Source organism: Haliaeetus leucocephalus, unplaced genomic scaffold (assembly GCF_000737465.1).
Source record: "Haliaeetus leucocephalus isolate CR32 unplaced genomic scaffold, Haliaeetus_leucocephalus-4.0 Scaffold933, whole genome shotgun sequence".
NCBI lineage: Eukaryota > Metazoa > Chordata > Aves > Accipitriformes > Accipitridae > Haliaeetus > Haliaeetus leucocephalus.
In genome coordinates, this window is record NW_010973369.1 from 1,132,479 (window position 1) to 1,147,990 (window position 15,512).

General features: G+C 48.9%; 1 protein-coding gene across 1 annotated transcript in view; it reads right to left on the reverse strand.

Annotated features, from left to right (window-relative positions):
* Positions 1 to 15,512, reverse strand: part of CBFA2T2 (core-binding factor, runt domain, alpha subunit 2; translocated to, 2) — a 62,752-nt gene that overhangs the window by 6,871 nt on the left and 40,369 nt on the right. The window contains exons 2-6 of the mRNA XM_010584057.1: positions 8,131 to 8,274; positions 4,086 to 4,327; positions 1,814 to 1,903; positions 1,050 to 1,231; positions 151 to 404 (exon numbers count right to left, since the gene is read on the reverse strand). Coding sequence (XP_010582359.1) covers positions 151 to 404; positions 1,050 to 1,231; positions 1,814 to 1,903; positions 4,086 to 4,327; positions 8,131 to 8,274 — 912 coding nt within the window. The remainder of the gene's footprint in view (positions 1 to 150; positions 405 to 1,049; positions 1,232 to 1,813; positions 1,904 to 4,085; positions 4,328 to 8,130; positions 8,275 to 15,512) is intronic.

A 15,512-nucleotide genomic window follows, 5' to 3' on the forward strand; every position in this document is an offset into this window, starting at 1 on the left:
GTTTTCTCTGAATTCCCTGCAAAATCACTGCTGAGGACATGCCCAGCATTACACAGCTTTGGGTGCGAGTGGCCAAGCAAGGACCGATGCCAAAGCTCAGCTGCTGGACTTCACAGCTTCTACAACTAAAAGCTCTCCTGGCTTTCTCACCAAGAGCGCCGTGCCTGTCCCGAATCTCTCTGTGCTCCAACATCTTGCTGGGGTCCCTGTAGAGGTGGGAGGTCGCGATATCTTCCAAGGTGTAGTGCTGGAGGGGTGGTGGGGTGGGGTGGAACTGCCCCCCGGGATTCATCAGGGGGATTGTCAGGGCAGGGCTGTGCCGGGGTGCAGGGCTGATGGTGCACACCCTCTTGGCCGGAGGCTCTGTTGGCAGCGGCTCCCTCTCAAAGCTGCTGTCTTCCCTTCTGCAACCACACCAGCAAAAAGAGGTATTCATTAGCACTGCATAAACGCACTTGGAAAGGGAAAGATGCAGATTTTGAAACAGCAGAGTTTGGGCAGCAATGATTTTACTGGGGGGTAAAGGCAGGGAGCTAAACCAAACATGCTCAACTTGTGAACAAATCCTCAAAATGACCCTGTCAAAGAAAAAGTTCAAGATGCCCAAGTGTTGTGATTCATTTTTCTGAGTGTGACCAAATTAAAATTTCACAGTTTTTATAAATTTGAGGCACACTCCACATAATTACATAACAACTTTTAAGTTGGAATAAAAAAAGTGGTGAAAATGAACTGCATCCTTCCCAGCCCTGACAGTGCCTCCGCTTGCTGCCCGTGGAGGTGGAGAACTGCTCGGCTCTCCAGACTAGCTTTTCAGTGCTACGCAATAAGTTCCTCTGGGATAGAACCTGCCTGAAAGAGGATCCCAACCTGAATTCACAGTGCAGGAGGACAATCATCAATGTCTTATTAACAGCCAGAATAGTGGTTGGGAGTTGATAAGATCCTACAGTTTAGCCCTGGATGCTGCTTGAAGCTTTGACAGCAGCAAAGTCGAAAAAAATTCCACAACTTCAAGAACCTGGCAGAGCGACGATAGCTGGTTTTACCTGTCCGGACTGTGCCTCTTCCCATTCCCATTCACCTCGATCAGCAGCTCAGAGGAGTCAGCAGGGGACGTGGTGTTTGTGTTCAGCAGGATGTGCTCGTGCTGCGCCAGGTACTGGGAGGGCGTCTGCTTGGCAGCCCGGGCGCAGTGCAGCAGCTCTCTCTGCAGCAGCGGGAGGTTGGCCTGGAAAACAAGCATGGGTCTGGTTTATGCAGGCTGTGGGCAGGCGTTTCCAGCCATTCGCAGAAGGTTTGCTCTGCACACATAATCCCTCAGAGCAGTAACACCTCGAGCCAGTGGCCTCCACTCAGGATCCTCCAGCTCCTGCTATCTGCACTGTCAGATTTACCTGTGTTTTCTCAAGAGCTGCTAACCTGACGTTGGTGCACCCAAAAACCAAGTGTCCCAGGAAGTGCTCTGTGCTTCCAGCATCTAACCACCCCAGACGTGTTCCGTACGCCAACACTTCAAATATTCTAGATCTGAACATTCGCAAATAAGATTATAGGATCAGAAGCTGCTGAATGGAGCTTGGTTTGTCTCCTTTATCCCTAACATACAAGCAGACATATGTGGCACTCGTTATAACGTTAGCTTTCCGCAAGCCAGTCCCACATGGCCACTGCTACGGACTGTGCAGTCTGTCTTGGACTTTAACAAAATTGCCATGGTGCTTGAAACGAGAGCTTTCCCAGCAATGACATGCTGCCAAGCAGCACAGACCGGCACACAGAGCGTCAGCAAGCCCCACCAGCTCCCTGTCACCTTCAGAAAGGGAATCACAAACGGCCGGAGGGGGAAGTTCGTCGCCTCTTGGAGCTTGCAGTGAAATTCCTCGATTGTCACCGTTGAGTTCTGAGAAAAGAAATTAAGAAATGAAATGACAATTTGTTCTTATTTTTAGACATGTGGGAAACGGCTCCAAATGAACAGAACTGGAAGGGAGACTGCATCTGCCACTACAGGACTGACAATGTTTGCATTGGATCCTGCCTAATGCAGCCAAAAAGACTCAGGCCAATGGAGCAGAAATGCTGCATGAGGCGAGGGGCGAATGCTGCACACAGCCAGGCACTGCCCAGCCCAGCATCCTCCCAGCTCTGGGGCTTGGAGGCAGGGACTGGCTCTGAGGAGGCAGCAGGACCCAGCTGGCATCTCCTGTACCCTGGCCAGGTGGCCTGTGGCAGGCTGCGGGGAGCCAAACAGCAATTCCAGCTGCTCAGAGCTGCACACCTTCCTCTCCTCCTTCCTCCCTTTCAGCTCAGCTCATCTCATCTAATCCATCCACCATCCACAAAGTCACCACCAGCCCACTGCTCATCCCACTGGCATGGTCCCCTCCTGGCCCGACCTTGCATCCCCCGTGGCCCTTTAGGCTGGGTGCTCCCTGGGACAAGCAGCATTTGATAACCTGCACATACAAAGTTCATCCCTGCAGCAATTACCACAATCAGTGGTGAGAACGACAGTCAGAGGAACCTGGACAGCTTATTTCCTTTCCAAAAGGGTAAGCTAAGGTACTACCCTACGCCCATGGAAATATATACGCCTTCCTTCTTCAGCAGCAGCATTTTGCATCCAGTGCTTAAGTGCTGTGAAAGCCCCCAAGGCCATGGACAGACCCACGTTTGCTCTGCCCACGCCAACCCTGGAAGCAGAAATACTCCAGGCTGCCTGCAGTCTAGCTACCTTCACTGCATGCTAAGCCTCAAAAGAAACCCGCCAAAAAGCAGAGATCAGCTTGGGAGCAGCTCTGGGTGCCACACCAGACCACAGCCAGGCAGGCGGTGTGGTGCTGTTCTCCAAGGTCTCGGTCCAGGGTATGGGCTTGCACAGCATTCCTACCAGTCAGTTTGTATACCTGCAAATATTAGTCAAAATTCCTCAGCAAGACCTGTTCATTTGTTTTTTGAAGGGTGTTTTCAGCTGTCATAGCTGCAAAAGGGCAGGAGCGCATACACACATTATGCATGCACGCACTGCCACCAACTCCAGCTCTCACAAATCCAAGGGTAGGAGTGCAGAAGAAGGGCAGAAGATACATACAAGTTATTTACCAAGCCTTTTCCTGTAGCTGCACCTTAAGACTGTCACAAGCAAAGAATCAATGCCTTTGGTAATGCAGGCAAATATGCAATCAGAAAAGCAACAGCACAGCAGAAGCTCAAACCTCCTATTCTGCAACAGCAGCCTTCCCATCCTCTGCAGACCTTGGCAATAGTCAACTTTGCCATGCTAGTGAGCTTGTTTAAGACATGCAGGAGCAGCCCATAAAGAGGAAAAAAACCCATTAAATACTTCACTGCATATCATAAGTGAAATCTTTGAAGTGTCATGATATTCTCTACACACCGAGGAGTGGAGAAGCACTACCAGCTTTCCAGAGCAAGTCCCTGCTAGCGCTGGGACCCAGTTCCCGATCGGCATCCTTGCTTTTTCCATTACACCTGGCTGCCTTGCTGAGCAAAGCAGCGTTGAGTTTGAGCACACTGAAGTCAGGGCAGCACTAACAAAGTGGTGGCTGGAACTGGCATTTCTTTGTATTGAAACACATCAGAGGTAAACTGGTCCACAGTCAGGGCCAGGCAATCATAAATCTGCATGAGCAAGAAAACACTTCTCTAGTACAAAACTACAGGCTCCTCTGAATTGTGTGAAAAGTTTCATTTGCAAGGGGAAATGGAGAAGCCCAGCATAGCCCACAGCTTCCAGCAAGCCCATGGCACCAGACTTGTGGCCTTTATAGAAAAGCCTAGTCCCAATCCTTCCAAGTTTTCTTAAGTTCAGCTGCACCCAAGCTCATGCCAAAGCCACTGGACAAACAGCTTTTTGAAACCCACTGAAGACAAGAAAAAGAGAAGACAACAAGTTTAGCAGAAAGCATTACACATTACACAGTCTTGCTCAGTCAACACTCTGCTTATAAAGACACAAACAGATAATATTGTGTAACATGTGCACGCACTGCCTGCCAGGATCCCATCACCAAAGTGGTCTGACAAAAACAAGGCAGCCCAGGTCAGCGTGCAGGGCTTACCACTAGTGCCAGGACGAGGGTCCGGACCTTCTCCCCAATCTCTGGCGAAATGTCATTGCCGAACTGCTGCAGGGTAGTCAGGAAGCGCTTCAGCTTGCTGAGCTGCCGGGCACCGCACGTGGCCGGGAGCTGCTGGTTCGTCAGTGAGGAGGAGGAGGAGGAGGAAGGACCGTTGCTAAACCTCTGGGGTGGGGATGGTGCCCCATTCAGCGTTGGGGGGGAATGATTTATTCCATTGGGCACTGCAAACAGGAGACAGAAGTGTTACTGAGCATCACATGGGCACGTCCCTGTGGTCTGGTGTTTAAGAGGATTCATCTTCCACACAAGGGCTTGCTGCTGGTGGTTAATTGCCACTAGCAAACAGGGCAAAAACCAGAAAAGGGGCTATGGCCAGAGCAGAGCATGCACACCGTGCCGGAGGGCACCCAGCTATGGAGCTGGTCATGGGCAATGTGTGTGCCTTCTCCTCAACCTTCCCCTGACCTGCAGCCACCAGCACGTAAGAACCATGCACCCATCCAAGGCACCCACAGGAGTTTTCCTTATGGGATTGCTCAGTGCTGATTTACACCACAGCCAGTGACTTCCCTGGCATTTCTCTCCTCTGCCAGCCTCCGCTCAGCGAGCTTCATTTCCAGGGCCATTGAACACCACAGGATTAGGGCTCAGTAGAGCAGGCACACCTCCATTTGCATTTGAAGGGGCCTGGGAGGACATGGGGTCAGGCTGCGTAAAGCCAATGCTGGGGTATGACTCAGTCTGCCGTATGCTCAGCCTAAGGAATTAAATGTGCTTTAGCTCAAAGTTTACAGCCTGAGCAGCGTTTTCTCGTCTATATCAGGCTGAAATTACTCCAGACCATCCAAGGATCCTTCCCAGCCTCATCCTTTACAACGAGTCATCAGTGCTCATTACAGCCAGGGTCCCACCTTGCCTGGAGAATGGCTGACAGCATCCTGCCCTGCTGTGCCTGCCTGCTGTACCTCCCTGGGGATTTACAGGCAGTTTTGCAAACATGGTTGTTTTTTCCAACCTGGTCCCATCTGCAACTTCACCTCCTGTAAGCGGCAAGCATGTCGAAACAGACTGAAGGGCTGGAAGTTTGGGAACTCGGCAAGGGATTAGAATAAATTGTTGACATCCCTGCGCCACTGTTGTGCAATCTAGAGCCCTGTCTGAAGAGCAGCTGTGCACTTGGGGCCCCAACTCAGTATAAACCCAGCATTTTAGAGGTGAAAAGTACATCATCGTAAATATAGTTTTAGCTGATCCACTGGGTTATCCTTAAAAGCCCAGCCTTGAATCCCTTATGGATGCAAGCACTGAAGAGAAGGCTGCAAGCTATAAAAACCATTTCAAACAACAGTGCTCAGAGCAGAAACACTGAAGACACTTGGCAGAGCTGCTCCTTGCATGTGGGGCAGGGGAAGACACGCACCATGATGGAGCAGCAGCTTGCAAAAAAAGATGCCAAAATTTCCGCTGCAGCTTCACGAGGATCATACCAAATCCTCATGACCCCAGTGAGGGTTTTTTGGAGAAGGCAGCGGGACGTACTTGAACAGTTAAACCGCTCTGGGGCACACCAGGGTTGGAGGCTGGAAGGGCTCCACGCACCTGGATCTGCCATGGTGAGCACGGCAGGGAACCGGAGAAGATTAACCAGAGTCAGTTAAGATGCAAGGGAAAGATAAGGCTAAAGAGACCATCAAAGGTGGTTCCTGCTAACCAGGGGGGTGATGGGCTCTTCTGGGGCATAACAAAGATGCGTCCTCTCATAGACAAAGAGATGATGAAATGAAGGCAAAGGCCAGGATTGAGAGGATGGAAGTGCAAAGGCAAAGCAAGCTCACGCCTTTTGTTATGGACCAATGCAACCTGAAAAACTCCTGTCCACACCGGCCTCCCCAAAGCAGCAAATGAACAGAGATGACCTGCAGAGACAGCAGCATCAGCAAACACAGAGCTATGTGAAAGGCAAGGCTTCTGGCAATTACTCATAAAGAGCATTTATTTCATGATAAGCGTGTTATAAATAGGGGGGTAAGTCACCCAGAGAAGCTTCTCTCAAACAGAGGAGGGCTGTGCAGCTCCGCACTCTCCAGCAGCTGCGACCAAGGTGCTTTACTCCCTTCTCTATTTTGCTCTCTCTTATTCTTTCAAATTTAAACCTAAGGAGAGCAGGGACTGTGTGACCCACCCAGGGGCTGTGGGGGACCCTTGGGAGAGGCTGTCAAGGATGGGAACAGCAGAGGCTGATGGACTCAGGTGATGCCACGGAAGCGGAGCAAGCTGAGTCATCTCGGGGCTGCCATTAGATGCAGCCCTGTAACCGCTCTCTGCATTTTTAGGCTTACTCTGCCTGACCCTCCTGCAAACCGTGTTACCGCAGGGCGACTGGCAGTTATCTGATCCTGCGCGTCGCCAGAACCTGCTCTGCCACAGACCACATTGCTGGGCTGGGGCCTCTATTTCCAGGTGGGAGGACAGTGATGAAGCAAGTGAGGTGGTGTACCCAGACTGGTGGGATTACAAGTGGGGGGAGAGGGGGATGCTAAATTCCTGGAAACATAAAAGTTATCTTCTAGGGCTGCTCTGTTAAATTCTGCCTTAGGACCTCAATACTCAAAGGCTTTCCCCGTTTCCCCAACCCTTTTGTTACTATCTGCAGGCAGGCATGGCCTTCCTCCAGCACGCTCCTCCTTGCCTGCCCAAGCTGTGGGCTTTTACAGGGCTGGATACATACCCACTGACTCTGACAAAGACCCTTTGGTGCAACTGAGAAGTAAAAAGCAAGAATAAACTTCACCACACGTTGCATCTCTCATCTCTCTTGGAAAGAGCAATTAAGTCATCTGCGATCAGCAGATTCAGGCTCCTTGGCCCTTAGCAGTATGCCAAGCAACCTCATTGGAAAAATTAATTTCTGTCACTTTGCTAATGGTCTTTTTCTGCCTGAGCAAAAGGAGAGCCATTAAAAACCCCTCAGCGCATAAAGATGGGGACAACGTGTCTGGAGGGATAACCCGGCGATTAGTGCTATTGCCAGCATCATGCAATGCATTAGTGTGTGTCCTGAAAGAGGCTGGATTGTAAATCTCCGAAATCCACTGCCAGTGTGAAACTGAGATATCTCAGACACCATCGTGGACAGCAAAGCAATGCAGAACCAGCTAGGGAGATGCTCAGCGCAGGGGAAAAGAGGTGAGGAAAGCCTGGAAAATATGTACATGCCACATGCCGGGGTCAGATAACTCCATTCCCACAAAGTAAAGCAGCTTTGCTCTAGAACGATGCTTTTTAAAATACATTAAGTGGCTGAAATATCAGCTAAGGGAGAAAAAAAAAAACAAACCAACAGTCTGTGCTCTTTCTAGGCTGTGAGAAAAGGCTGTACGTCCATCCCATCTGCAGAATCACCTCTGTGCAACCCCCTGCCAGAAGAAGTGGGCATGAGGCTGCGCTGCAGCTGGGCAGGGCCAGGATCTACTGCAGCTTAATAGCAAAGATTATAAAGCGAAGATGGAGAAAAGAGAAGCTGGATGGACAGCAAGGAATTTCCGAGGCTGGGAAATTAAAAAAAAGGAAAACTTTCTAATCTCAGCTGCAGAAACACTGTCTGCAAAATGAGATACAGCAGAGCGGGAATTAACTCCTCCAGAGGATACAGTGAAAAGCCTAGCTCTTAGCTTGTTTGAAGCTGACCTGATAAAAGACTTCAATTTCTTAAAGAGTTTATGGCAGAAATCAAGGCTGCACCTGCAAGGAGAAGGACTCAAGGTAGCACCAGGAGTAAGGTAGGAGCAGGCAGGGGGGTAGGGAGGGATTACAGACCCTGCTATACATCCTGCATACATAGCAGAATAGCAGGAAAGCCCGTCCCTCTCTGCCCCTTCCTTACAGCCCTGCAGCATGACTAACACTCGCCATGCTGGCGAGCAGCCCTGGCCGATGGCTGAGATCCCTGGTGACTTCTACAAGCAGAACCTTTCCTCCCGGCTCAAGCTGGTCCCAGGGAAAAGCAGCGTTATTGGGGTCTTACGTGCAGTTGGGGTGAAGGACACAGGCCGGGGGCCGCCAGGGTTCACAGGTGGCAGCGGTGGCATGTTGGGAGGAGAGGACCTGGACTGTATCTTCACTTCCACGGGCGATCCAGGCATCACTGGCACCCTCTTCTCAGCAGCAACTGTACGAAGAGAAGGTGGTAACGCTTAGTGACAGTCACGGACAAGCATTTCCCCGCCCAGCACATGAAGTACAGTTGCAAGGGTGAAGATAGGGGACTGAGGGGGCGGACAAGGCTCCCAAGCTGGTCTGCATGGCCCCATGCCACCACAGGGGAGGCAGGGTACGGTCCCGAGCTGGCGGGCAGGCAACCAGGGTGCAGTGGGTGTCCCTGAGATGCTGCCAGGCAGGCTCAGGATGCCTGTGTTCACCATTCCAGTCTCTCAACGGCATCTTCTCACCCTCTGTGCCCAAAGATGCTTCCTCAAAGTATTTCTGCTGTTTGCTTTGCTTTCTCCCCCTGCTTAAGATGCCCTCGGCACTCCCCAGGTATGCCCACACACACCTCGGCAGCATGCACAGGGTGGCACTGGTGAGGGCTGCCGAGGTTTCACCTCCAGCCCTGCTCCCCGACCAGCAAAACCATGCTCTGAAGCAGCCACTATGGCAAACAGCTCTCTGACCAGCTTTGCACGTTTGCCTTTTAAAAAAACCTCACAAATTAAATGTTGCTGCACCTCCTCTCCCTTACACTAGGGATTTCTGTCCTCGCTGCCCAGCGCAGCCTCCCCATGCTGCCTGGCCCTAAGACAGCTTCTCTGGAGGAAATGCCAGCTCAGAGCCATGCAACAGGCAACCTGGTTTTTGGGTGGGTGCTGGCCTGCTGTGCAGGGAGCATTGGTGCAACTTTGGCAGCAGCTCTGTCAGCAAGTGACCAAAATAGTCACAGCATTGCAAAAATGAGCTGACATCAGCTATTCACACCTTCCCTCCTGTGTGGAATCTCTAGTGTCTAATACAGCGCCAGCTCACACCGCAGCTTCTTTTTCAGCCTCTGAGGGTCCCTTCTGAGGACCCAAGCTCTGGTGGGATGTCCTAACTCAGCCGAACAGCATGGCCAGGCTCCTTGCTCCAGTGTGGCTGAAATCAGCTGCAAAAGGCATCCTTGGCGGAAAATGAGAGAAAGGGAAGAAATATGAGCTTATGCAAGCCTTAGGGGGCTTGGGGGATTTTTTCGGGGTTGTTTTTTAAAACCAGACAGCTCAGCAGACAAAACCTAAGCATCTCCACAAGTGCAGCTCCCATGGGAGCCAACACAACCCCCCAGGGGTGCTCCATGTCACACTGCTGGCGGCTCTGGCGCCCGCCTGGCTGTGGAGCTTGCAACCCCAGACGATGCGATGCGAGGCCAATTGCCCCTCCAAGAGCACGGTCACCGCTCCCTGCTCCTCAAGCCGCTGCTCGCCTCGCTCGATTAGCTTGTGACCGTGCTCCAGCATGTCCTCACACAGGAACACCGATGGGTTCCCAGCACGCCCATCTGCACCCCCGCTCAGGGGGTGAGGGAGGTGCAGATGCTCATCCTTCACCTCTCTGTGGTGCAAGCGAGCCGGGCTTTGGACCAGTGAATTTTCTCAGGCAGTTGTTGGCTTTTGGCAAGCAGAAAAGTCTGCCAGACCTTCAGGGCAGCAGCCAAGCGCACCACTTTGAATGCGGGAGCTCGCATAGAAGTGAGCGCTGCCGCTCGGCGAGGTGGCTAAAGGGGGTTCCCAGCGCACACCCTTGAAGGGGGCACAGACGAAAAACAACACATGCAGAGGGGCTCTGTGCCACCCGGGGTCAGTCCTGATGCTGCATTAAGCCACCGAGGAAAGGTATTAAAGCGCATGCTGTAATCTAATCAAATTAGATTACAATCTAATTTGTAATCCACAGTTTTTACAAATATCTATCAACTAAGAAATTCAGCTTTTAAGTTCTGGCAAAGCAACTGAATGCTGTATTCCCGTAAAACAGAGAAGCACTGAATGGATGGCAAAGCTCTGCACTGAAACACAACCACAAAACCTGTTACTTTGCAACTCCTGACAACAAAAACGCTGCTTTTGAGAGCAGAGAAGATGCGAACTGGCATCCAAGCCCTTCGTGCTGCTAGCCTGGAATCTGCTCCCTGAGCCACCAGCACCTGCTCTGCCACCACGCACCAGGCATGAGCCGGCTCATTTATTTTCCTTATGGCAAGTCATCATTAACGCCAGCAAGGTAACAAATGAAGTGTATTATTGCTAGCATTTTTTTTTTTTTGCTGTTTGCAGGACGATTTGTGGAAGGAGGAGCACAGATGAATACATGCTGAAAACCCACCTTTTCCTGCCATTTCAGTGCAGCTGGAATAACTGAGGTGGTGGGGCTGGAATCACTATAAACCTGTGTCCACGATACTTTCATGGCAGAAAGTTTGTGCCTTTATTTATTTAAGCCTGCTTTCAAAAATAAATAAATCTAGTCTTTGCTTTCTTGAACAAAGTGGGGACCCACTAAACGCACTATTAATTTTAACATATCATAACCATATTAATATAATATTGCAAACTACTATTCACGTACATTGGGTCCAACTTTCCTATGATTTAATACTAATGTGCAGACTCTCCCTGTCATATCCATGCATGAATATGCCATTCAGATGAACAGCAATACACTGATGTAGGAACAGGACATCATTCATGCACATAGGTACCTATTCCAGCAGGTGAGTTTAATTGGCAAGAACAGGAGGAGACAAACTCCTGCCTTTCCTCCCACTCAAAATAAATGCAGCAAAATAGTCAAAGAGCAGAGTTTATAGATGAAGTTAGGGGGGTTTCTAGGACAAAAACTCTCGAGCTCACTCACCCAGGCAGGGAAGGGAAATGTTGCTAAATGACCCAAATCTTTCAATCAAAACAGCACTAGTTGTGCCTATCCACCATTCGGTGCCAGCTGCTTGATGGCCATCAGGGGACAGAAACATGTTTGCTCAGAATACAGGAATAATTGCAAAACCGTGAGCTAATATGCGAGAACCACGACCTGTTTGCACATCATCCACAGACAGAGATGTGAGATGTGGTTCACACTCTCCTCTGCAAGCTCTCTGCCCACATCTATGCCTGCCCAGCTGCAGCATGCCAAGGAGAGCATCACATCGCGCCCTGACTGTTGCTAGCCCTTTCCCACCATACACCCCAAATACCAACGCACTGCCATCCACCTGCCTCATTTGATCTTCACCCCCTTCCTATGAAACCCTCTTCCCCAGACGTATATGGCCAACCTCTCCTGCCATGCTGTGGAGAGAAACAGAGCGTGAAACCAATCCTTAAGGTTTCTCCTCTTTCCTCCTAAAATGTTCCTAGTGCACATTAAGAAAGCAGAACTAATTTTGTTAATTTACGGGGGGGGGGAGGGAAGTCACATGGAATTTATAACCCCAAAACAAAACCAGCTACTGCTGGGCTACTGCATGAGACACCAAAACTAAAGCCCACGAGAAGTCAACACCTTCTTTTCTGAGCTCACTCTGACAGACAAGAAGCGAACAGGATTGTTAAATTTAAAAGCTTCCTGCTAATGACCTGGGGCACCTATAAACACAGATAAAAAACATCTTTCTAAAACTCCTCATTTTTAGCCTAAACACATCCATTTAATGAGAATCATGTGAGTAAACCAGACTGCAAATGAGGACTTCAGTCAGCCTTGAGTTGACCTGGGGCTAAAAATGAGCCAGTGAGATGGTCCCTGGAGAAATGCTGCCTTCCAGGTCTCTTTCTTCTGCATTTCACTGTTCAGAAATTTTTACTGGCTCACCAATGGCAACATTCTGGTGCTGCCTCCAGATACACAGAGAAGATGCTGAGACACTTCTCAAAATGCCTGCAAGTCATTCCACTGTATCAGCCATCTGAAATCATGCTAGAGTCAAATGCCGTAATAGATTTTTGGATGATGCTCCAAGAAAAATAATTCTTGTCATTGACCGAATACTCCAAGTGTCAGAGCAGGACACCTGCCTAAACTGGAAACATTGGGTTGTTTTCCTTCAAAAACTCCTCCTTCTGAACCCTACCTGGACTTAAAAACGTTTACAAATGTTGTGTCATTATTTTTCAAGTGTGCCTGCAGGACACAGGTTGAACATGTTTATGGCACACCACCTTTGCCGTCACACTGCCAAACGTCAAAACTTTGCAGGGACACATGCTCAACCTTGCACCCAGGACCTACGAAGAAAGAGGTGGCAGTGATGTGGCCACCGGGCCAGGTGGAAGAGCTGCCTTCCAGGCATCGAATGCACTGGAGTTTCACATGGGAAGACAATTCACTTGGAGTAAAACGAAACCCGATCACGGAGATGCTGTTTTAGTCTTGGCTTGATGTAAGAATTTCATCTTCTCCAAAAGCCGATGAAGCCTGAAGACCAGATTTCACAGCAACTGGAGTTACAGATTTCAGATGCTGCAAAGCTGCTGTCTGGGTAAGGACAGCTGTAGGCACAGGCAGTTTATGCTGCATGCCCTATATATTCGCGTGTCCCATTTAAGGAGCCCAGGTGTGCAAGAAACTACAAAGCCCCAGAGCTTTGAATACACCTGAAACCGTTCATCCCTCTGCTCTCCAGCAGCACACTGAAAGGCCCCGGTTTTATTTGACTCTCCACATTGACTGTCAGTATGCACCATATTTCCTTTGCTGCTCCAATTCTCATCCTAGCATAACAAATTAAAAAGAAGCATATGTCAAGATTAAGTGCAGCTGATGATTTTCCTTTCTGGAGAGGAGAAAGAGCTAAGTGAGACAACAGGACAGCATGCCAGGAGAAAACCTGGGGTCTCGACTGGTCCACAGAGAAGTCCCACTCCTGTGCTCCTGTGGGACCGAGGCTCCAGCTCTCCAACACAGCAGCACGTTTTAGAGGGGGCAGTTTCAACAACCACTCGAGACAGATTTAATTGTATTTATTTTCTTTAAAGAAGCCCTCCACGTATGGTGTTTAGTACAAAGAGTGTTGCTGTGATAGGTAACCTCTGAAGAATGCCTAGCATTTACTTGCATTGTAAACTGTATAAAGAAGCTGCTTTATTAATCTCTTCATGCCTGTAGGTTTGAGAAAAGGGAAAAGGCACAAGAAAAAAATAATGACAAGTTAGGGAGTATCTCAAGTACACTGGAATTTAAATTAATCCTTAAATGCTTTTGGTGATTACAGAATAAACTAAGCAATGAAAAAAACCCAAAAAAACTGCATGAGGAAAACTGGATGTTACCTTCTCCCCAAAAGCAAGTAAGGAACCAGAGAAGACAGCCCGGAACAACTCCAGGGGGCAGACAGACACAAATAGTCTCCTTCCCATCCACTTCCCAAAGTTTGAAATATAGTTCCAACAGACAGCAGAATAGTATCAGGGTAGGAGATTTATATTTATTAACAAAAGGCGGATCATGAACCTGTCTCACATCCTTGCTGGGGCCACGACTCCTGGGTTGCGTCTCCCATACACATGGTCACATTTTGAAGAGGTGATGGATGGGTAGTTATGAAGTGTGCGAAACTGGCAGTTCTCTGCTCTGCAGGATGATGCTCAAGAGAACATGTTGATCCGCGATGGTAGAGCCGCGAGCTTACCGACAGCAAGGGAAGAAAAAGGTGCTGCTACGGTGCAGAAAACACAGATGCTTTATACAAATTTACACCGTAGTGTCTGCATGGGCACAATTTAACACTATCCAGCAATCTCTATGAGAGAGCACATGGAGTATGTGCAGGCTCTTAAACCCTGCTATCAGCTCAAGACAGTGTTGTGGTTTAATCCCAGCCAGTGACTAAGCACCACGCAGCCGCTCACTCACTTCCCCCCCACCCAGGGGGATGGAAGAGAGAATCGGAAGGAAAAAAGGTAAAACTTGTGGATTGAGATAAGAACAGTTTAATAGAACAGAAAAGAGGAAACTAATAATGAAAATAATAACAATAAGAAAGTGACAATACTACTAATAAAAGAATTGGAATATACAAGACAAGTGATGCACAATGCAATTGCTCACCACCCACCAACCAACGCCCAGTTAGATCCCAAGCAGCTATCCCCCCAGGCCAACTCCCCCCACTTTATATACTGGGCATGACATCACATGGTATGGAATATTTGTTTGGCCAGTTTGGGTCAGCTGTCCTGGCTGTGTCCCCTCCCAACTTCTTGTGCCCCTCCAGCCTTCCTGCTGCCTGGGCATGAGAAGCTGAAAAATCCTTGACTTAATATAAACACTACTTAGCAACAACTGAAAACATCAGTGCATTATCAACATCATTCTTGTACTAAATCCAAGACATAACACAATACCAGCTACCAGAAAGAAAATTAACTCTATCCCAGTCAAAACCAGGACAGACAGTAAATCCTCTCTTCCTCCCTCATGGGAAATGGATTTAAAGTCTATGGCTGGGTGTTTGGAGGGTACATACAGCAGCAACATCGATATCTTTAAGCCATTCTTGACGCAGGTGTAGGATTCCCCTTGACTCACTGTCACAAGAGTTAAGAAGCAAGGAGGAACCTGCCCGGCCTGGGAGCAATTTTGTAGATCCCATTTATAAATAAGCTGCATTGAGTCGGAACTGCTTCTCACAAACCTGTTTGCCAGACTCAAGCACTCCAGCTTTCTATAGAAGTCAAAACATGAAACATATTGGAAGAAATAAGAGAAAAACACAGTAAACATGAGACAGCACTGCATAACTAGCAGTATGCACAAGTAAGGGTTTGCTTTTCCCTTTTGCAGTTTGCAGAGCAGAGAGCAGACTAAAAATCAGACCATGTCAATAAGGCTTTGACCAGTAAGTGGTTAGATTGAAAGTCTGTAAATTAACAAATTTTTGGTTTTAGTTGATATCTTTTGAACAAAAGACTGTGTACAAGGGTTTGCCCAGTGGTTCAGAGTCTCAGGAGTGAAAGCATGTAACGGTTTCATACAGAAAGAAGAGGTTTAATCAGAGCAGATGTTTTCAACTTTCATCTAGAACAGGCAGAATATGCTCATAACCTAAAAAGCCATTCCTCACCTCAAAAAGTTAAGAGCCCAAAATTCATACCTGCCTCTTGAGAGCAAGGGACTGGAGAATTGTCCTGGTAGCAGTAGTCAAGGTTAAGTCTGGCAGGAAAAATTCCTTTGGTCACCCAGGAACCGGGTCCAAGCTTGTTCTGGAGCCAATGGACAGACAGACACCCCTAAAGATGATTCAGCCCATCACAAAACATTCATCAAAGCAAGGGAGATAAGCCACACTCCAGACACACCTCTCTTTCCACTGGCCCTAGCACCTCAGATGACCACTCAGACTAGAGGCATGAATTATAGATCGCCTACAAGTCAGCAAAA